At 45.5% G+C, this 22,753-nt stretch overlaps 1 protein-coding gene across 1 annotated transcript in view; it reads left to right on the top strand.

Annotated features, from left to right (window-relative positions):
* Nucleotides 1–21,923, top strand: part of LOC134980446 (potassium channel subfamily K member 1-like) — a 39,729-nt gene extending 17,806 nt beyond the window's left edge. Inside the window, exons 2-3 of the mRNA XM_063947280.1 lie at nucleotides 8,960–9,355; nucleotides 20,761–21,923. Coding sequence (XP_063803350.1) covers nucleotides 8,960–9,355; nucleotides 20,761–21,020 — 656 coding nt within the window. The 3' untranslated portion in view covers nucleotides 21,021–21,923. The remainder of the gene's footprint in view (nucleotides 1–8,959; nucleotides 9,356–20,760) is intronic.
* Nucleotides 21,924–22,753: the final 830 nt, after the last annotated feature.

The raw sequence follows: 22,753 nt of genomic DNA, 5'->3' as shown, positions 1-22,753 counted from the left end.
TACGAGTAGTGTGGGCCTTAACAGATTTTGGAAACGGCAATCTTGCCGTAGAATAAGCATGCTGGATAGTAAACCTGATCCAGTGATAAATCATCAGCTTAGAAGCAGGATATCCCACATTATGGGGATCATAAAGGACAAACAGAGCATCTGATTTTCTGTGACGAGAAGTTCTCTTCACATAAATCTTCAAAGCCCTCACAACACCCAAGGACTTTGAGGTAATTAAGGAGTCAGTAGCCACTGGCACCACAATAGGTTGGTTGATTTGAAAAGCTGACACAACCTTTGGAAGAAATTGCTGACGCGTCCTGAGCTCAGCTCTATCTTTATGGAAAATCAAGTAGGGGCTCTTGCAGGACAATGCCCCCAATTCTGACACACGTCTAGCAGATGCAATCTCGGGTCCCTCAACCCCACTATCATGTCCTCCCTTGAGACCTTCCTCTCTCCTCTTTCCACTATGACTTGTCCCAACCAGGCAGCCTCCTTCTATAACTCTTCCCTTACTGCTGCTCTTGACTCTGTGGCCCCCCTCTCATCTGTCCCCCTCCGCCGCTCCAAACCCCAACCCTGGCACACCAAACTCACACGATTCCTACAAAAATGTTCACGGTCTGCAGAACGCTCCTGGAGGAGATCCCACTCTCTGGCGGACTTTCTCCATTTCAAGTTTATCCTCTCTTCCTATAGCTCTGCTCTTTCTCTAGCCAAGCAATCCTTTTTCCAAACACTCATCTCTTCTCAGTCCTCCAGTCCACGCCGACTCTTTGAAACTTTCAACACTCTCCTTCGCCCCCCTCCTCCTCCCCTCCCCTCTTCCCTCACTCCCACTGACTTTGCCTCCTTCTTCATCTCCAAAATTGAGGATATTCAAAATTACATCTCCCGTCACCCCTCTGCTGCCCCCCTGCTCCCACCATCCCTCCCGTCCATCTATCCCACTCTGTCCTGCTTCCGTCCCACCTCAGACAAGGAAGTCCACTCCCTCATCTTATCCTCTCCCCCCACAACCTGCCACTTGGACCCCCTCCCCTCCCGTCTTCTCCGCTCCCTCCCCCCCTCTGCATGCTCCCACCTTGCTCACCTCTTTAACCTATCGCTCTCTACTGGCATCTTTCCCTCACCATTCAAACATGCTCTGGTGTCCCCTATTCTCAAAAAATCCAACCTCGACCCTTCATCACTCACTAGCTACCGCCCCATCTCTCTTCTCCCTTTTGCCTCCAAACTACTTGAACGACTGGTCTACAGCCGTCTCACAAGCTACCTCTCTGACCACTCCATCCTTGATCCACTACAATCTGACTTCCGCCCACTCCACTCCACCGAGACTGCCCTGGTGAAAGTCACCAGTGACCTGCTTTCGGCCAAATCCAAGGGCCACTTCTCTTTGCTCATCCTTCTGGACCTCTCTGCTGCCTTTGACACCGTGGATCACCCTCTCCTCCTCCGCACACTCCAAAATGTTGGCCTCTCTAGCACCGTCCTTGACTGGTTTACCTCATACCTCACTAACCGCTCCTTCTCTGTGTCTGCCTCCGGAACCACCTCACTCCCTTCCATCCTTCCTGTTGGTGTCCCTCAGGGTTCTGTCCTAGGCCCCCTTCTGTTCTCCCTCTACACCTCCTTCCCTGGGTGCGCTCATTAACTCCTTTGGCCTTCAATACCACCTCTATGCTGATGACACACAACTCTACCTCTCCTCTCCTGATCTGTCCCCCTCTGTCCTCTCTCAGGTCTCCAGCTGCCTCTCTGCCATCTCCTCCTGGATGTCTGAGCGCTCTCTGAAGCTCAACATGGATAAAACTGAACTTATTATCTTTCCCCCAGCCAGAGCAACACCCCCTACAAACATCTCTATCACTGTTGACAACACTATCATCTCCCCCGTTCCCCAACTCCGCTGCCTGGGCGTCACTTTTGACTCCTCCCTCTCCTTTGCACCCTACATCCAAGCTCTGGCGCAATCTTGTCGGTTCCAGCTACGCAACATTGCTCGCATCAGGCCATTTCTCTCCCAGAGTGCAACTAAACTAATCATCCACTCACTGGTCATCTCACGACTTGACTACTGCAATGTGCTCCTCACTGGCCTCACTTGCTCCCACATCGCTCCCCTCCAATCTGTCCTCAACTCTGCAGCTAGGCTCATCTTCCTCTCCCGCCGCACCACTTCTGCCACTCCCCTTCAATAAAATCTACACTGGCTCCCATTCCCCTACAGAATCCTCTTCAAACTTCTCACCCTCACATACAAGGCCATCTCTAATTCCACTGCTCCCTACATCTCCAACCTCCTCTCCCTTCATACTCCCTCCCGCCCACTACGGTCGGCTGATGACCGTCGCCTCTCCTCTGCCTTGGTCACTGCTTCCCATGCACGAGTTCAGGATTTTGCCCGTGCTGCACCCCTTCATTGGAATGCGCTCCCCCGCTCCATTAGACTCTCCCCGACCTTGCAAAGCTTCAAACGGGCATTGAAAACCCACCTATTCATCAAAGCGTACCCCTCCAATGCATAACCTAGTCCTTAGGTTGCTCCTCCATCCCCCTGCCCCATACCTTGGACATCTCTGCTTTGCTCGCATACCACCATCAGGCTTACCTGCTTGCACCTCATGTCATCTGTCTGTTGCCCCTCCCCACTAGATTGTTAGCTCTTCAGAGCAGGGCCCTCTTTCCTCTTGTCTAAACCCTCTTCTTGACACATTTCACTCAGCGACCATCTTTACCTGCTTTCTCTCCTGCTGGCAAAGGCACATCTCTATCTATGGCCGCCAGCCCCAAGTAGTACAGTGATTACTCCTTCGCTACTTACATCTAAGCTGTATTATGTTTTGAGAATTGTGTTGCTCTTTGTTACCTGCACTCTATTTTTGTTATTTATTGTTATGCTAAGTTTTGTCTCCCTGTACTGTCCTTTGTACGGCGCTGCGAAACACTTGTGGCGCCCTATAAATAAAATGTAATAAAATAATAATAATAATGCCAACAGTGTGACCGCCTTCCAAGTAAGAAACTTGACATCAACCTCCTGTAAAGACTCAAACCAATCCGACTGCAGGAACTGCAGCACCACATTAAGATCCCAAGCTGCCGGAGGAGGCACAAAGGGAGGCTGGATGTGCAGAACCCCTTTCAAGAATGTCTGAACCTCAGGGAGGGCAGCCAATTGTTTCTGGAAGAAAATGGACAAGGCCGAAATCTGGACTTTTATGGAGCCCAAGCGTAGGCCCACATCCACACCTGCTTGCAGAAAAAGGAGAAACCGCCCTAGTTGAAACTCCACCGTAGGAAACTTCTTGGATTCACACCAAGACACGTACTTTTTCCAAATGCGATGGTAATGTTTAGACGTTACTCCTTTCCTAGCCTGTATCAGGGTAGGAATAACCTTGTTCGGAATACCCTTCCGAGCTAAGATCTGGCGTTCAATCTCCATGCCGTCAAAAGTTGCCTTGGTAAGTCTTGATAAGCGAACGGCCCCTGTTGCAGAAGGTCCTCGTGAAGAGGAAGAAGCCTCGGATCTTCCAACAGTAACTCCAGAAGAGCCGCGTACCAAGCCTTTCTTGGCCAGTCCGGAGCAATGAGGATCACCTGAACTCTTGTTCTTTTTATTAGTTTTAGAATCCTTGGGATGATTGGAAGTGGAGGGAACACACACACTGACTTGAACACCCACGGAGTCACCAGGGCGTCCACCGCCACTGCCTGTGGGTCTCTGGACTTGGAACAGTACCTTCAAAGCTTCTTGTTGAGGCGGGAGGCCATCATGTCTATTTGAGGTACACCCCAAAGACCTGTCACCTCCGTGAACACCTCTGGGTAGAGGCCCCACTCTCCTGGATGGAGATCGTGTCTGCTGAGGAAGTCCGCTACCCAGTTATCCACTCCTGGAATGAAGATTGCTGACAGCGCCACCGCGTGTTTTTCTGCCCAGAGGATGATTCTTGTCACCTGTGACATTGCAGCCCTGCTCTTCATTCTGCCCTGTCGGTTTATGTAGGCCACTGTCGTTACAATGTCCGACTGAACTTGAATGTCCTGATCTTTTAGAAGATGTGCCGCCTGTAGAAGACCGTTGTACACGGCCCTTAGTTCCAGAATGTTTATCGGGAGGATGGATTCCAGATTTGACCACCTTCCTTCCTCGTAGGAGGCAACCATCTTTCCCAGAAGGCGAATGCACTGATGAACTGACACCCGGGCTGGTTTCAGGACATCCCGGACCATTGTTTGTATCACCACAGCTTTCTCCGCAGGTAGAAACACCCTCTGTAGTTCCGTGTCGAGGATCATCCTTAGGAAGGACAGCCTCCTTGTTGGCTCCAAATGTGACTTTGGAAGATTCAGGATCCATCCATGATCCTGGAGTAGTTGAGTTGAGAGAGCAATGCTCTGTAACAACTTCTCCCTGGAAGACTCCTTCATTAGCAGATCGTCCACATAAGGAATTATGTTCACACCGTGGTTGCGGAGGAGTAGCATAATTTCCGCCATGACCTTGGTGAACACCCTCGGTGCCATGGAGAGGCCAAACCGCAGTGCCTGGAACTGATAGTGACAGTCCAGTAGCGCATATCTTAGATAAGCCTGGTGAGGCGGCCAGATCGGAATGTGAAGCTATGCATCCTTGATATCTAGGGATACCAGAAATTCCCCCTCCTCCACAGCTCTCAGAGACTCCACCTTTAATTTGAAGTCCCTCAAATAAGGCTTCAATGACTTTAGGCTCAATATTGGCCTGCACGAACCATCCGGTTTCGGTACCACAAACAGGTTTGAGTAATAACCCTTGTTTGCTAGGTGAGGTGGAACTGGAACAATGACATTTGACTTTAGCAATTTTTGAATGGCTTCCTGTAGGATAGCACTTTCTGTCAGCGAAGCTGGTAAGCCTGATTTGAAGAATCTGTGAGGTGGGAGTTCTTGAAACTCCAGTCTGTACCCCTAGGTAACGATACCCTGTACCCAGGGATCCAGGCATGAGGACGCCCAGACATGACTGAAATTTCTTAATCTTGCTCCCACCTGCCCGATCTCCAGGATGGGAGGTCCACTGTCATGCCGAGGATTTTGAGGAAGCAGAACCAGGTTTATATTCCTGGGAACCTGGTGGTGCAGGTTTTCTGGATTTCCTCCAACCCCTCTGGAAGGGGGTTTGGACTTTTTAACTTTTGCGGTCCGAAGGGACTGCATTGTAGATGTAAGATAAGATTTCCTAGTCGGCCGCAGTTGCAGTGGAGATCCACGCATCTAATGCTTCCCCAAACAGAGCCTGACCTGTGAAGGGTAGGTTCTCCACACTCTTCTTGGATTCAGCATCCGCAGACCATTGGCGCAGCCAGAGTCCCGTGCATGCCGAGACAGCCATGGAAGAAGCTCTCGCATTAAGATGTCCAAGGTCCTTCATGGCTTCCACCATGAAACCTGCAGAATCCTGTATGTGACGTAAAAACAATTCAATGTCACTTCTATCCATAGAATCTACTGTAATTCCTCTAGTAAAGTGCCTGACCACTTCACTATGGCCTTAGAAATCCATACACAAGTAATAGTGGGTCGTAAAGCTATGCCATTCGCTGTGTATAATGATTTGTGTGTAGTCTCAATCTTGCGGTCAGCCATCTCTTTTAAAGCGGTGGACCCAGGGACAGGTAAAACCACCTTCTTAGACAACCTAGATACAGAAGTGTCTACTACAGGGGGGGTTTGAGAACCCTTTTTGGGATCTGGAACTTTTTCTCTGGGTTTTCCCAGGATTTTTCAAACAGTGCATTTAATTCCTTAGACGCAGGGAATGTAAGGGAGGTTTTCTTATTGCCCATAAAATAAACCTCCTCTATCTGTTCAGGTGCCTTATCAGTAATGTGTAAAACGTCCCTAATAGCCTCAAGCATGAGTTGCACCCCCTTAGCAAGGGATGCCTCACTCCCCCGTATATCCCCATCACCGTCTCCTGTATCAGAGTCGGCGTCCGTGTCAGCTTGCATTATCTGGGCAAGAGCACACTTTTTAGGGTATATACCAGGGGCTTTTGAGGAGGCAGTGGGCGCTGAATACGACAAAACCTGTGTTTTAGTCTCATTATGAGCTATCCTAGATGAAATCTGATATCATTCCTTGGATAGAAGCCACCCATGGGAATTCAGAATCAGAAGCCTGGGACAGTATATTACATTCCTGAGTACATGGAATAGACTCTTCAGGAGAAGATACACACTCTGCAACACAAGACACAGAGTCCCTGGACATGGTAATGTAAAATAGATCCCCCCCCCACACACACACACACACACACATGAATATGTAGACACCGTTTCCCCACAGAGTACCTTCAGAGAGACAGAGTATAAGTAGCCAGCCACACAGCGCCACAGTAGGCAGTTATTATGATAAATGCCTGGCGCTGACTGAATAACCTCAATAGATTACACAGTGAAATATAACACTCTCCCTCCCTTGTCTAATACACCCTGGTGCCGCAGAGGATATCTGGAGTGAAGAGAAGGGCAGTGCTCCCTGTCAGCGTCTCTGTAGTGTAATCTGCAGGGAGAAAATGGCGCTGGTGAGTGCTGGATCCGCTCTGAGGAAGAAGCCCCGCCCCCTGTAATGGCGCGTCTTCCCACTGCTGAGATTATACTGGCCTGAGGTAAATGTGGTTGCTAACAGCGGGATAAGCACCTGTTAGCCCATGTATACCAGTGTCGGGTCCGTGCGCTGGCTGAGGGCGTCCCTCACAGCGCCGCACATTGTACTGCTGAGCCCTCCGGAGCGCAGCTTCGCAGGCTGCGCTCCAACCCTTATGCCGCCATTCTCACCGGTGACCCGCTTACCGGGACGCCTGCATCATACTCACCACTCCATCTTCTGGCTCTGTTAGGGGTTGGCGGCCGTGCTGCAGGAGTGATCGGTCGCCTCGTGGGCGGAGATAGGAGCCATTAACCTCTAGGGTTGGATCCTACTTCCCCCCCCCCCCCCCCCCCCCCCCCCGTCCCACGAAGCAGGGAGGCTGTTGCCAGCAGTCTCCCTGTACCTAACGCTATAATAAAAAAAACAAAAAAACAAAACAATAAAATTAGAAAAACTCCTAGGAGCTCCCCTAGTTGTGACCGGCTCCACCACATTTTCTAAACTGGGTCTGGTAGGAGGAGCATAGAGGGAGGAGCCAACCCACACTATTAAACTCTTAAAGTGCCCATTACTCCCAAGGGACCCGTCTATACTCCATGGTACTAATGTGGACCCCAGCATCCATTAGGACGTAAGAGAAAGTATCTTTTTTTGAACAAGTTACATACAAATTCACCGCTTTACACTAATACATAATTACTGTGCAATAATATTATTATGCAGTGAGTGCCTGCTCATAATATGAGAGATGAGTGGGCACAATAAGGATAGTAGGACTGAGCACAGGAAGGGTTTCTTGTCTCGCTCACACCTAGTCGCCTGTCTCAACACCATAACAAAATGTAAGAGTTTGGTATGTCAGGGAAATGTATTTTCTGTTTCCAAATCACTGGGTGGAAGGGTGTGATGCGTCCCAGCTGTCGGGATGCTGGCGGTCATGTGACCGATGCTGGAATCCCGACACCACTCAGGATACCGGCGTCGGATCACAGACAGCTGACATCCCGAAGGTGAGTATCAGGGTGGGGGTTAGGGCCCGGCAGAGGGGGGTTAGGGTTAGCCGTAGCCGACACCCGTGGAAGGTTAGCGGTAGCTGTCTACCCGGGAGGGTTAGGGTAGGAGACGAGGGGTGTAGAAATACTTCACACCCTCCGAAGTCGGGATCTTCAATGTCGGGATGCAGCGGTCGGGCGTGTGACCCCCAGCATCCTGACAGCCGGGATATAGTATGTATTCTGGAAAGGTAGAGCTTAGTGACTTTTTAAAGTGCATTTAAGTGACTTAATTAAATGAGGAAACTGCAAGCTATTCAAATACAGCTGAAGTCATAGGAGAAGCTGCATTTCCAATAATCGGCAGACATTCTGCCAGTAGCTCCATAGAAGGATACTAAAGCAAGCCTTCTCTAGCTGTAAAAGGCAGTTACACCAGAACAACAGCTTGCACAGCACCTATATATACAATGTCAAATATCTCAGGTTCTGTCAAGGTATGCAAACATTTAGTTTCATTGTGAATGTTGGCCAGAAACTTTTTACTCTTACAGCCGAAATGCTGATGCTGGAATCCCTGCACCCGGCACCCCCGATTGTAAGTATGTGGCTCACTGTTAAGGGGGGAACTCACGGAGCGATCGCTGCTTAAAATCTAAGCAATCTGACTAGATTGCTTAGATTTTAAGCATGATCGCTCTGTGTGCGCCCCCCACAGCGATAGCGATGCGCAGCCCCGCGCATCGCTATCGCTGGTGCTAGATTGGCCTGCATGCAGGCCAATCTAGCAGGTCGCTCACTTCACCCGCTGGGTGAAATGAGCGCCCCCCGTCTCCCTCCGCACGCTCAGCACACATCGCTCCCTTAACGGCCAGTGAGTTCTGGCCTTTAGTGTTAGCCAGCAGGGGAAGGAGGGGGGGGGGGGGGGTTGAGAGGTTTACGCATCCCCAGGAACAGTTGGGGTTAGGTTGCAGGGAAGGGAGGATTAAGGTTAGGCGGAGGAGGGGGGTCTAGGGTTTAGGCTGTCGGAAGGGAGGATTAGGGTGATTTTGGGGGAAATTAGTATACTTACCTACCCCCTGTTGGTATTCTACATTGGGTTGCTGTGGTTGGTCTTCGGACTGGTGGCATCACACCCGCCAGTAGTCCACTGTTCAAATCTAGGGCTAGCGGACAAAATCCCAGAAGTTGAAATCCCGACAGTCAGAAAACCGAAAGCGAGATCCTGAGGGTCAGAATCCGGATGTCTGCATTTTTATGTTCTAGGATGTCAATGATGTAATGTATAGATAGATAAATAGATATTTAGATATATTTTTTGTCTCCTACAGGTTATGGGCATCCTTTTCCCATCTCCATGAGCGGAAAACTATTTTGCCTGCTGTATTCAATCATTGGAATCCCTTTCACTTTATCTCTACTCTCCATTGCTGCTCAGAACCTGCTTGTCCTGCTTCGTGATAAGCCTGTCCGTTTCCTTAACCTGCAGTGTAACATCTCCCGGAACAAGCTGGAGTGGATCCATGCCGCTTTCCTAATCGCCCTCCTTGCACTCCTATTCTTTTTCATTCCAGCCTTTGCCTTTAATGCTATTGAAGAAAATTGGAGCTACGTGGACTCGCTGTACTTTTGTTTTATTTCACTTAGTACCATTGGACTTGGCGATTATATTCCTGGTGAGCGAAGTGGTCAGCAGATGCCAGCTCTCTACAAGATTCTGGTTATTGGTAAGTGTGAGGCTTGTTCCTTTTAATATGTGTGTAATCATTGTAGATCTCCGCTTCCACAGTTCACATCAATCTCCATGTGTAATTAATGTAGACCTAACCTCTAAATCAGGGGTGGGGAACCTTTTTTCTACCGAGGGCCATTTGGATATTTATAAAATCCTTCGGGGGCCATACAAAAATTATCAACTTAAAAATGAGCCTGCCCCCAGTCAGTAGTTATGCCCCCAGTAGATATACCCGCAGTTAGTTGTTATGCCCCAGTAGATATGCCCCCAGTCACTTGTTATGCCCCATTAGATATGCCCCATCACTTGTTATGCCCCATTAGATATGTCCACTAGTAGCGATGCTTACACACACACATTAAAAGAAAAAAAAACACAATACTCACCATACCCGCTCCTGCTTCCGGACTGTTGCCCTGCGCCTATCCGCTCGCTCCTCAGAACTATGGGAGAGAAGTCATGACATCTCTCCCATAACACTGCTAAGCAGCACACACACTGCCAGAGCCGGAAGCCGGAGCTCAGGAGTGAGCTCTTGCCTCCGGCTGCTACTGAGGGTAAGAAGCCAGGTGCCCACTAGTAACAAAATCTCAGCGGGCGCCCGGCTAGGTGAGCCTGGCCGGGCCGGATCAAGTGGCTCTGTGGGCCTTATACGGCCCTCGGGCCTGAGGTTCCCCATCCCTGCTCTAAATACATATTTCAGCATGCTGTAGAGGAGAGGGATCTCTGTGGTCTTTATTGTCTTCATTTCACAACATTTCTATTTATGCATAAAATAATTCAGACATTGGGGGTCATTCTGAGTTGTTCGCTCGCAAGCTGCTTTTAGCAGCTTTGCACACGCTAAGCCGCCGCCTACTGGGAGTGAATCTTAGCTTATCAAAATTGCGAACGAAAGATTCGCAATATCGCGAAAAGACTTCTCTGTGCAGTTTCTGAGTAGCTCGAGACTTACTCTGCCAGTGCGATCAGTTCAGTGCTTGTTGTTCCTGGTTTGACGTCACAAACACACCCAGCGTTCGCCCAGACACTCCTCCGTTTCTCCAGCCACTCCCGCGTTTTTCCCAGAAACGGTAGCGTTTTTTCACACTCCCATAAAATGGTCAGTTTCCGCCCAGAAACACCCACTTCCTGTCAATCACATTACGATCACCAGAACGAAGAAAAAACCTCGTAATGCTGTGAGTAAAATACCTAACTGCATAGCAAATTTACTTGGCACAGTCGCACTGCGGACATTGCGCATGCGCATTAGCGACTAATCGCTCCGTTGCGAGAAAAAAATAACGAGCGAACAACTCGGAATGACCCCCATTACTCCTTACACACTGCCATATTCATGTGATAGTCTGCTACCTTGTTCTATCGGTAAACTTTCCTGCTATCTGCAATATAAGTCACAGCTGACTTTTTTTTTATTTTTTTTATACCAAATAATAAATTGCGCCTTTTATAGGCTTGCTCCGAGTTAGTTTTTTTATCTTTCCTTTTTAAAGTATTACTCAATTTACATTAATTCCAATGAAAGATTAAGATCTATTCTTCATCTAATCCCCTGTGGGCCTGCCTCTTCCTTGCTCACTTGACTTGGTGTGTTTGGATTCTGGCGAATCTGACCAGTGTCGGGATTCCGGTGTCAGTATTCTGACTGCCGGCATCACGACCGCTGGTACGCGTTCTCTATGTTTAACAGCTGACTTCCACTGATCATATCTCCCACACCATGCAATGACAGTTACCATCGGAAAGCATCACTGAAAGTTGAAAAATCTACCATGAAAAGAGATACACCATTGGTGTTACACCATCGGAAACTGATCCATCCCTAAATATTTGTTTAACTTAGCCTCTGTTACCTGAACTAAAAGACCTACAATTGACAGACGTGAGTTTGGTGGGAGATAAAGTGTTTGAACGTGGAGGAGTATTACAGTGTGTTCATGTGACAAATACTACTGTAACTTCATTGTATTTATGAGTGCTGGAAGGTGTGCAACAAGCCCAAGGTCATGAACTGGATCGTAATAACTGATGAGGATAATTTAATAGCCTTGTACACTTGGGAATACAGGGTAAGTCTCCCATATCAGAAATGCTTGGGACCAGAGGTATTTTGGATATCGTATTTTGGAACATTTGGATACCATAATAAGAGAATTTTTGGGGATGGGACCCAAGTCTAAGGGATACATTTACTAAGCAGTGATAACAGCGGAGAAGTGAGCCAGTGGAGAAATTTCCCCATCAACCAATCAGCTCTGTATCATTCTATAGTATGCAAATTATAGATGTTACTTCAGTGCTGATTGGTTGCCATGGGCACTTCTCCACTGGCTCACTTCTCCGCTCTTATCACTGCTTAGTAAATGTACCCCTGAATACTGTATGAAATGCATTTGTGTCATATACACCTTATACACACAGCCTGAAGGTAATTTCATACAATATTTTTAATAATTTTGTGCATGAAATAAAGTTTGTGTACACTGCGCCTTCAGTAAGCAAAGGTGTCCCTATCTCGGACACACTCCCAAAATTTTTAGATTTCAGAATATTTTGGATATTTGATTTCTGGATATGGGAGACTCAATCTGTATGTTAAAGTTGCTTTTAGAGTTTTTAGTCATTAACCAAATAATTTTTTTAGATTACGATAATAAAATAACTCCAGACTAGCATACTGAAGAGGAAGAGCCTACTGATCGGCCCATAAATACAAATCATTTAATTTTGGACATGTTGTTAAATCGATTACTATTTCACTTCCAAAGGGTTTTTAGTTCATAAATATATTTAGTTAGAAAAATACATGGAAATTTGACCAATATGACATCAGTAAGGTCTGCACCATTGTAGTCTTGCAGATGGAAAGTAGAGTGATCAATTCCGTGGTGAATTTTAATTTATTTATTTCAATTTTATTAATTTTTTAGCAACCAATTAGCATTTTCTGCTGACTAATGCACTATGCTCTGTATACTAATTAAAGTTTGAAGTTTTCATTTGCATAAGCTCTATTCATGCTTTTCAATTAAAATGTGTTATTATTCAATTAGCTAGTGTACTGTATACAACATTTGCTTTAGGCTGAACTACATCAACTACAGTCACAAAAGCTATTATTCTATACCTTTTAAAAGAGGTACAAAGATAATAATAATGTACAATAATGTACATGAATAATGTACAAAGATGGAAATATATATATACATACAACCAGCAGAGACATTCAGCGGCACTCAGAGACTTCGCCCAAGCAGATAAAGTACAAACTGTGTTTAATACATCATGAAATCAGGTGACCAACGTTTCAGGGCCGCGGCGCCCCTTTGTCTAGGTGATACACCTTGCACTTTATCTGCTTGGGAGAAGTCTCTTAGTGCCGCTGCATGTCTCTGCTGGTTGTATATTGATGTTTCCAGAGGGCACCGGAGCAAAGTGGAATAGGATGAGTGCCGGTTCTATTACCCTTTATATGTGTGCATATATATATATATATATATATATATATGGAAAAAAAGAGGAAATTGGCGCCCAGGGATTAGTATAACCCGTAGAATGTACAGAACCCTATGGGTTTCACAAATCTTAAATCCTTCCTCATAGGATATTCAGAGATCACATCAAGTACAAAAAGGGTTTTTGTACTTGATGTGATCTCTGAATATCCTATGAGGAAGGATTTAAGATATTGCTTAAAAGTGTCTACATTCCTCCACAATTTCAGTGATGGATCATTATAAGAGAAATTACATCATAATGTCTATGTAACATGATGGACATGTCATTTTGTTTCTGTAAATTTTAATAAACTTTTATGAAGGAACAGTACATGTTTTTGTTTGAAAATCAGTAATATTTGTGAAACCCATAGGGTTCTGTACATTCTACGGGTTATACTAATCCCTGGGCGCCAATTTCCTCTTTTTTTCCACATTTCTATACCTAGTTCAGTCTAACAAGGAACTCGGTGAAACAGGCTGCCCTTCTTAAGAAACTTTCTTATCTCGCTTTATCTAATACCTATAAAATAGCGCAGGAGGAGAGTATTTGTTTGATATATATATATATATATATATATATATATATATATATATATATATAAACAAAAACCAAATGGGCTTAGTGTAGTGCCTTCTGAAACACTTAGATTCTAGTATCTCCAATGGATATTCTTCCACGGTGTGGGTTCTTATAACCGGTGTCCCCTGTAAGTATACCCTCACACCAAAAACACACCCGAGACAGAATGGCCAAATGGCCCAATTAAATATGATACCAATTCATTTTTATTAAAAGTAAATAATAAAATTCCATAAATTCATATGAACATTTTTCTTAAAAAATACATCAAGGTACAGTCAATGAGTTTTCTGTCCGTTTTAGCCTTTGGAAAATCACCCTGACCTTTACAGGTGAGAGCTCTATAGGGTGTAATGGCGAACTGGACAAGAGACCGCAACTGATTTGACCCCGATTTGAACCTTGCTGTATGGGTTTTCTTGAGTACATGGTAAATGGTCATAGTGATGAGCAACCAGATGCCTATTTACACTACAGTCCTGTCCATCCACGATGTTGCGTTTTTTTTGTTTTTGTTTTTACTTTTAACATGTGACTTATTTTACTTTTTGTATGGCAGCAGTGAGAACCTTGTCTTAGACAGCTGGCATGGAGGGCTGCCATTAAAATATTGCATGTGAACACAAGAAATTAACTGTTAAGAAGACTGCATATCTGTGATCCACTCATCGCCACCTTATTTATATTTTATTACGCAACTTGTATAGTGGGCTTCTAAGCAAATAGTCTAATTTTTGGGGGGTTCTAAAGTCTAAAGAAGATGAATATTATAAACACTTTTTCTGAGTTTACTCCTGTATATGCTTAATTTAACAAAAGCTAACAAGTATGATCTATGCCAATTTCCTGGAACAAATCTTTAGAATCATGGACTTCTTTTATTATCTCCAAAACAGCGCCCTTTTCTTTAAAGCTAATGGCGATCACTTGTACATGGTTCCAGTGTTCAAACAATTGGTCTGAGTAGGTAGTCCAAAGAGCGTAGTCTGAGTTCAGTGCAGAGGTCAGGGCAGGCAGCAGTGCAGATAGTAGTACTTAAGCCAGGCAAAGCACACAGCAGGTGTTCCATGACACCAAAGTTATAGCATCATTTAGCTTCCTGCTCTATAAAGTGCAAGCAGCCAATCAGAAAGCTCCTAGTAAGCCGTGCTCCCCTTTGTTACTGTTCACTACTGTATGACCAAGCTGCCCTACCTGCCTGGCTGCGATGTGCCCACTGACTGATACAAAAGGTGATTTTTGTTTTTTTTACAATGCGAGTTAGTCTGGTGCTCTTGAACCTGGTAGTGCTTTACATCCTATGTATAATTATGATCAAACTTGAATGAGTCATTAATTCTGTATTGTATATATTTATTTAGTTTAATTCCTTTTTCTCCGGCAGGGTCCACAGGTTATCCACAGGATAACAATGGGATATGATGAAGCGACAGTGGATTTGCACCAATCGGTCAAAGCTTTCCGGCCTCCCAGCATGCAACGGGCCAGTCCATATATCCCCGCCTCCTGGCTCAGGCAAATTAGTTTTTTGTTTGGTGCGGCAGGAGACGGACCATGGTCAGAGGGCTGCTGGTTTTTAAGAGCCCTAAGCTTTCTTATTTTATTTTTATAGTCTTACTTTTTTTCTGAGCAGTCTTTCTAAACAGAGTCTTATACGTACCTTAGAAGGAGTCGCTCCAACAACTCTACAACGGGTCGCGACAACGCTTACCCACGAGTTCAGTGCTGTTTCGGTGGGCGTCTGTGTTGGATATATTAGCAAGTCCAGCAGACGTTACCAGGCTGTAGCCGGATCATGGGGAGAAGGTAAGGCATCGGTTCCGCTTAGGAGGGGAATACGGACACAGCCACACTGTTTTGGGAGGAGACTACCAAACAGCCGCTGATGTGGCTGCCACCTCGGGTGCACCAGTGCTAGGCCTTAGGGATCATAGGCTCCAGGAATAGTATGAGGCCGCGATCCCTAGGGTTGATGTCAGCAGTGGGGATTCAGACGCTCTCCTGGTCACCCCTCCCCCGGTTCATGACCAGTTTCCTCTGAGTCTCCCACCATGAACGGTTTCCTGCTTCCGTCTCAGATGCTGTACACGAAAGGGGACCCAGTCGCAGCATAGGTGGCTGTGTGACTGGTGCGTCTGTGTTCACTGAGCGTCTGTGTTCACTATAGGTTCATGGAGCGGCAGTGTACACAATTAACGTCTGGATCCAGTCAACGTTCGCTAACGTATCGATCGGTTCTGGAAGCGAGGTAAGTCTCCCTGTATCCCACTCTACTGAGTACGGATAATACAGCACTAAGTCTCTATCTACCTTTTTGAGTATGAATAGTTAGATAAGTGCCTGTTGCCTATGAGTCTATATACATTTACTGTTTCTTTCGCAATGCGTCTGTTTAAACATGATTCAGTAATATGTTCTCCTACATACTTGAAATTTAGTTTTAGTTGATGATGTGCTCATATTGCTTATTATACTAATGTATAACATGTGACTGACTGCTAGTGTGATTGCTGACTTTACTATATTCTGTCAGTTTTGTTCTATTCCGATCCTCAATGCCGGTGCATGGGTAGGGTCGGATTGTATGTCACTTTAAAAAGCTTAACGTGATTACAGTCACAAATTGTGTAATACATTGTTGAAGTGTTGATTATTTATCATGTCTAAGAGCGGCAAAGGTGAGGAGGATACACTCACAGCAATACCAACACTCATATCTTGGTTGTCTTGCAAAGCTGTGTTATCCTTTCAGGATCTGGTTCAGGATGGGTTGTGTGCAAATTGTTATAGATTTCACCAGGGGTTCTTGAAAAATACAAAGCAGATTCAGGTGCAGGTTGATCCACCTTGGGCTATGTTTGCACAGACTTTATCCAGTATAGCTGAAAGGATAATTCCTCCAACTCCTGTACCAGGGATAGGTTACACTATTAACCCTTACATACAGCTTCCCACCTGTGGTGTATAACTTCCAGCAGCTGACTCTCAAAAGAAACAGGCTGATAAGCTGGTGGTAAGTAAATCTTCATCTTCACAGGCTACACATGGTTCAGATGAGGATTCACCCGGAGGTCTTCCAGACTCTAGTACAGGCATGTCCAAACTGCGGCCCTCCAACTGTTGTGAAACTACGTATCTCAGCATGCCCTGACACAGTTTTGCTGTCAGAGAATGATAAAACTGTGTCAGGGCATGCTGGGATGTGTAGTTTCTCAACAGCTGGAGGGCCGCAGTTTGGACATGCCTGCTCTAGTAGACAAGTGGGGGTTGCCAGAGATCGATCTCATGGCGTCCCATCTGAACAACAAAGTTCTCGCATACGGGTCAAGAACAAAGGATCCCAGAGCGATCTTTGTGGATACCCTGTCGTTGAGATGGGACTTTCATCTGGCTTATGTGTTTCCTCCAATCACCCTATTACCCAGGGTTGTGAGAAAGATAAAGCAAGGGAAGGGTGTCATGATACTAATAGCTCCGGCTTGGCCCAGAAGACATTGTTACACAGATCTACAGAGAATGTCGATGGATGCTCCACTTCTGCTCCCTCAACGTCCAGATCTACTGATGCAGGGTCCTTGTTATCACAGACATCTGGATCGACTGTCTTTGATGGCGTAGCTCTTGAAACCTCTATCCTGAAGACAAGAGGATTCTCACAACAGGTAATTTAAACTACAGATGTAGCCACCTTTATCTTGACCGATTCTCTGCCTAGATGGACGTTTAGTCACGCTAAGACGATAGCTTAGCTTCTTGAGTTTAATCACAGGCAGGCGTGTTGAGGCGATTCTAGATACTCAGCATGCATTACACATCTCCACCACTGGGTGGCTAATGCTCCACTAATCCAGTACTTTCGATCGTATAGCGGCGGATTGATCTACAGCTCTGGCAAATGGTCAGTGACGACTGTAATGTTAATAGATGGTGACCAATGGTCAGACGGTGAGAGTTCTCAATATAAATAAATAGTTTATACAGACACAAACGAACATGTTAAAACACTTGTGTATGCAGACGCAAGATTGTGTATGGAGACGCAACTAATTGTGTAAAAGGAAGTATGTACAATGCATAAACACCGTGCTTTTGAAATACATGTACAGTATGAGCGTCCGAGTTCCCGTGACATTCACTGTATTATAATTTTTTTTCTTTGTTATACATTCAATGGAAGGGTGCACACAGGTTTCACATAAATCTGATCTTGTAACCTGATCGGAACTCCCTACCTGTCTACTGCATGAACTGTGCAGGCTCCCAGGGGGGAAGGGGAAAGTGGGATGGGGGTTAGGGCGAGGCAGTGGAAAATACCGTGTTCAAAGAACGGGCCAATGCTGAAGGAGCGTCAGAATCCCCTAGCTAAAATACACAGGGTCGATAGGGATAAGCGAGGTCCTATGCACATAACGATACACCAGACCCCATCGCATCACAAAGTGACAAAATGTCCGAGGTACATGAACCCCCGCCTTGTAACATTATGTGCATAGGCCTCGCTTAACCCTATCGCCCCTGTGTATTTTAGCTAGGGGATTCTGACGCTTCTTCAGCACTGCCCCGTAGCCAGCAAAAGCTATGCTGTCACTCGCTCCATAGCTGAGTGCTGACACAAGGTGGATGTACAAGTTCCTTGGACATTTTGTCACTTTGTGATGCGATGGGGTCTGGGGTATCGTTAAGTGCATAGACCTCGCTTATCCCTATCGACCCTGTGTATTTTAGCTAGGGGATTCTGACGCTCCTTCAGCATTGCCCCGTGACCTACAAAATCTGTGCTGTTACCTGCTCCATAGCTGAGGGTCTCCATGGGGCAAGGAGTCACAGGTGGTAGCCATTTCTATTGAGTCTGCCCTGCTACAGAATTGTATGTGTACTGTACATAGAACCTTAACAATAGAACCGCTCCTGCAGCTTTGCCCTGGTTTATGTGAATAAAAAAAATAATAAAGTGTCTGGAAAAAACTAACATGCATTCGTACTTTAGGAATCGAACTCGGGACTCTGAGCATAGGAAGCGGAACACTTCACCACTTCGCCGCAGACAGATGAATAAATCCATTGGTTTTGATTATGCTGTAATGGCTACGGGATTAGGACGCTAACATACTGTACAAAATTCCTAATCGCAAGAGGCAACAGTGAACTTCTAACACGTCCATTTGTGACAGTGTACACTACTGGTTTTATGTTGTTTTGTCTGCGGGACTTGGACGCTCACATATTCATAAAGTACTGTAGATGGATCATATACTGTATGCTGTACTATTTGCATCTGTACCGTATATACTGTATTAAATAATGCAGCATAATGAGTATTTACTGTATTAAATAATGCAGCGTAATGAGTATTTACTGTATGCAGCGTAATGAGACGCCTTAGTAAAGTAGTCCTTATTATATATTTCAGTATTGTATTTTACGGGAGACCACACGCATGCGCAGTGGTGATTGTAAAAAGCGACATCTGGTGGATGATCGCAGGTATTACACGTAAAGGTAACGCCAAACGCTCTGTCTGCCTCCGTGCGATTAGGTACGCCTCTCTGTGACTAGGCGTGCCTCCCTACGCCCCGGTACGCTGCATATGCTCGATCGGGACAAACGCCTCCGCCAGTCAAGATAAAGGTGGCTACATCTGTATGCTCAGAGCAAGGAAACCTTCCTCAGCTCGCATTTATCACCGAATATGGCAAACCTATATTCATTGGTGCACTGAACGGTAAATGGACCCTAAGTCTTTCAGAGTTTCCAGGGTCTTAGCATTCCTTCAGCCAGGAATGGATAAAGGTTTGAAGGTGGCTTCCTTGAGCGTGCAATTGTCAGCATTGACTGTATGGTTCCAAAAGAGAATTGCCAACTTACAGGATGTGCGTACTTTTTCCAGGGAATGCTGCACATTCAACCTCCTCTTGTTTCTCCTACAGTGCCTTGGGACTTAAGTCTAGTCCTGAAAGCCCTTCAAGTTGCCCCATTCGAACCACTTAATAAAGTGGATCTTAAGTGGTTGACAGCTAAAGTTCTCTTTCTACTGGCTATGGCGTCAGCTAGAAGAGTATCAGATTTAGGGGCATTATCATGTCGTTCCCCATTTCTGATTTTTAATCCAGATAAAGCAGCTCTCAGAAATAGATCTGGGTATCTTCCGAAGGTGGTGTCTAAATTTCACTTAATGAAGAAATTGTAGTCCTGGCTTTCCAGGTACCAGGCCTTTCTGCGGGAGATGCATTGCTGGTCGTGGTCTGTGCATTGAGGATCTACGTGGATCATACCAGTGCCATCAGAAAGACAGATTCTCTTTTCATTCTCTACGGATTTGATAAGAGAGGATGGCCTGCTGATAAGCAGACACTGGCAAGATGGCTTCGGGTGACTATTTCAGAATCATATTCTCAAGCTGATCTCCCTGTTCCGGCTAATGTCTCTGCTCACTCTACTCGTAAGGTAGGTCCATCATGGGCAGCACAATGTGGTGCTTCAGCAGAACAGATATGTAAGGCAGCCACATGGTCTTCCATTAACACATTCATTAGACATTATGCCATGGATACCTTTGCCTCTCATAACGTGTCCCCACCACTAAATTGCTTTGGGAAATCCCATTGTTATCTTGTGGATAACCTGTGGACCCTGCCGGAGAAATATACGTTATGGTAAGAACTTACTGTTGATAACGGTATTTCTCCTAAGTCCACAGGATCCCTAGGGATCCCACCCTGATGCACCTGATTTAAGGATCCTTTTACTCACTAACCTCTTCCTTCTTGTACGGAAGGGTGTGCATGTGTGTTCTTATTGCCTGATTAGGGCTATCTATGATGCTCCTGCCTTGAGCTTTGGAATACAACTGATTTACCTGAGCCAGGAGGCGGGGATATATGGACGGGCCCGTTGCATGCTCGGAGCCCGGAAAGCTTTATAATATATTTTGTTTGATAATGACTTGCTCTCTTAATGGAAAAAAAATACATACCCCTTATGTTTTTAGCTTGAGATCCCCACTTCACTATAACTCCACCTGTCACGTTAGACATCTTATTGCTTGACGTACCCCTTCATCACAAGGTCACGGTACTAGAAAAAAAAAATGGTTTCAATTTAGAGATAGTTGAAGTATCAAACAATAAAATATATATTCATGCAATCATTAGTGTCTGGCGGTAAAACTTTATAACTGATGATCTCTGTAGACTGTTCAGCTTGCTTGTGGCCAGTGGACATAACAATTGTTCATTATAGAAGTAATTTATTTACCTTTTTTTTTTTCTTATACATTTTCATTTGGACATTTTGAAACCTTTTTTTTTATTTCAGGTTATTTATTAATTGGGCTGACTGCTGTGTTTCTCATGATTGAGATATTGAAGAGTTGTCTTAAATGTAACCAGTTCTTCAATCTGTTCCTGTTGGAGCGCGAAGACAACAGGAGATCAGAGGAAATGGAACGTGTTCCTCCATGTGATTCGGAAGTGCCTTTTGTGCCTAAATATGAAGAAACAACGAGAAGGAGGGTTCCACACTCTGTGTCTCCCACTGAGAAGTCATATGGGGCTATAAACACATCTTTCAGCTGACCTTTCATTTGTTAATAGATTTCCATAATTAAGAGCCCTACACATTAGGCGATAACACTCAACGATATGAACGTTCTCGTTCATTAATGAACGAGAACTCGTTCATATTGGTCAGTGTGTAGGCCCTGCGCTCATTCATCGTTGGTGCCATGTCGCTTATGCATGTAGGCCAATGTGGACAATCTCGTCCATATTAGCATGCAGTGCTATGGAGCCGGGTGCCGTGGGGGGTGAATAAACCTCACTCCCCGTCACCTCCTCCCTGCCGTCGGGTCGCCCGTCAGCCGTTTCTGCCGTCGGGCAGCTCGGCGGCGCATCACCGAGTGTGTAGGGGGCATTACAGTAACTGCACAATGCTTTGACCTAAATTATTACAGAAAACGTACACTGCTGGAATTCCATTGTCAAGTATATGACTTTAGTAAATTTTGTTGGAGCACGAAGTTAATTAGTGGCGTCTTGAACATTATAATTTGTATTATACTGTTTTCATATAAATTTACTATGCAGAATCATTGTTTAAAAATATATCTGTATATATATTTAATACAATATACCAATCTTTCTTTTTTCACACATTAAGATAATGTTTAATTTATTTGCATGTCGGTAGGGTTACCTGTTTGTCTAATTACTTTTACAGCTTTTCTTTGTAGTGTAGTGATTTTTATGTCTTTCAGGGAATTGAGAGGTTGTATGTCATTCAGTCTACACAATAAATGTGCACTATATAATGTCTTGGTGGGGGTAGGGGGGATGGCGGTTAGCTTTAACAGGAGAAATCAAGGTTAGCTTACACAATGATTAAATAAAAAAAAAAACAACCCAAAAAAACCTGATCATTAATTTTGGAAATTCATTTGATTTTTTTAAATTTATCTTGTAATAAACACTTTCTGTTAATTTGTTTTTCTCATTGCATTACTGTGGTGTGAATCAATTGCTACAGCTAGTAAGTCAAGGTCGACAAGGCTGCCGGAGAATCTGGGGTGCAATGATTAGGGGGTGCTGAAAACACTGAATATGTGACATAATATCACTCACTAGAGTTTCTAATGCCTCAGATGGAGCGCTGCCTACCAGGGCCGGACTTGCCATCTGACACTTCTGGCACATGCCAGAAGGGCAGGTGGGCCGACCCGGTCCCTCAGAGAGCTGGGAAGGCCGTGCTCAGCCTCTGGCTTTCTGGTTCAGCCGCCCCCACTGGTCTCCATCGAAATGGGCGGCGCATGCCGTGAGTCCACGCCCCCGGACTCAGCAAGCGTCGCCATGGTAATGGGGGCATGCCACGAGTCCACGCCCCAAATGACTCGTGGCACGCCTCCGTACATCGTGCGCGCTCACAAGTGCTGGTCAGGGTTTTTGAGCCCCAGTCCGTCGCTGCTGTCTACTAACAAGAGCTAGAACAGACAGCAGCTTCTTACATATGCTACTGCTGCTTTTCCATGTACTATAAAGGTACATATACATTAGACAACACATTCCATGAGCGATATCACCTAATGCAGACATGCCCAGGCTCGGACTGGCCCACAGGGGTATAGGGGAAACCACCGGTAGGCCCAACTGCCTGGGGGCCCACCTCCTCTAGTGATCAGGTTCTACACTGTGCACTTGAATTATATATTATACATATGTTACCTTATGTTGCACAGGATTATGATGTATTCTCTACAGTGCATTGCTGTCGTTAATCTGGCACATTATCATGCATGCACTAGCATTAATTACTA

The sequence above is a fragment of the Pseudophryne corroboree genome, chromosome 12 (assembly GCF_028390025.1).
Source record: "Pseudophryne corroboree isolate aPseCor3 chromosome 12, aPseCor3.hap2, whole genome shotgun sequence".
Taxonomy (NCBI): domain Eukaryota; kingdom Metazoa; phylum Chordata; class Amphibia; order Anura; family Myobatrachidae; genus Pseudophryne; species Pseudophryne corroboree.
This window is presented reverse-complemented; position numbering and strand designations above follow the sequence as displayed.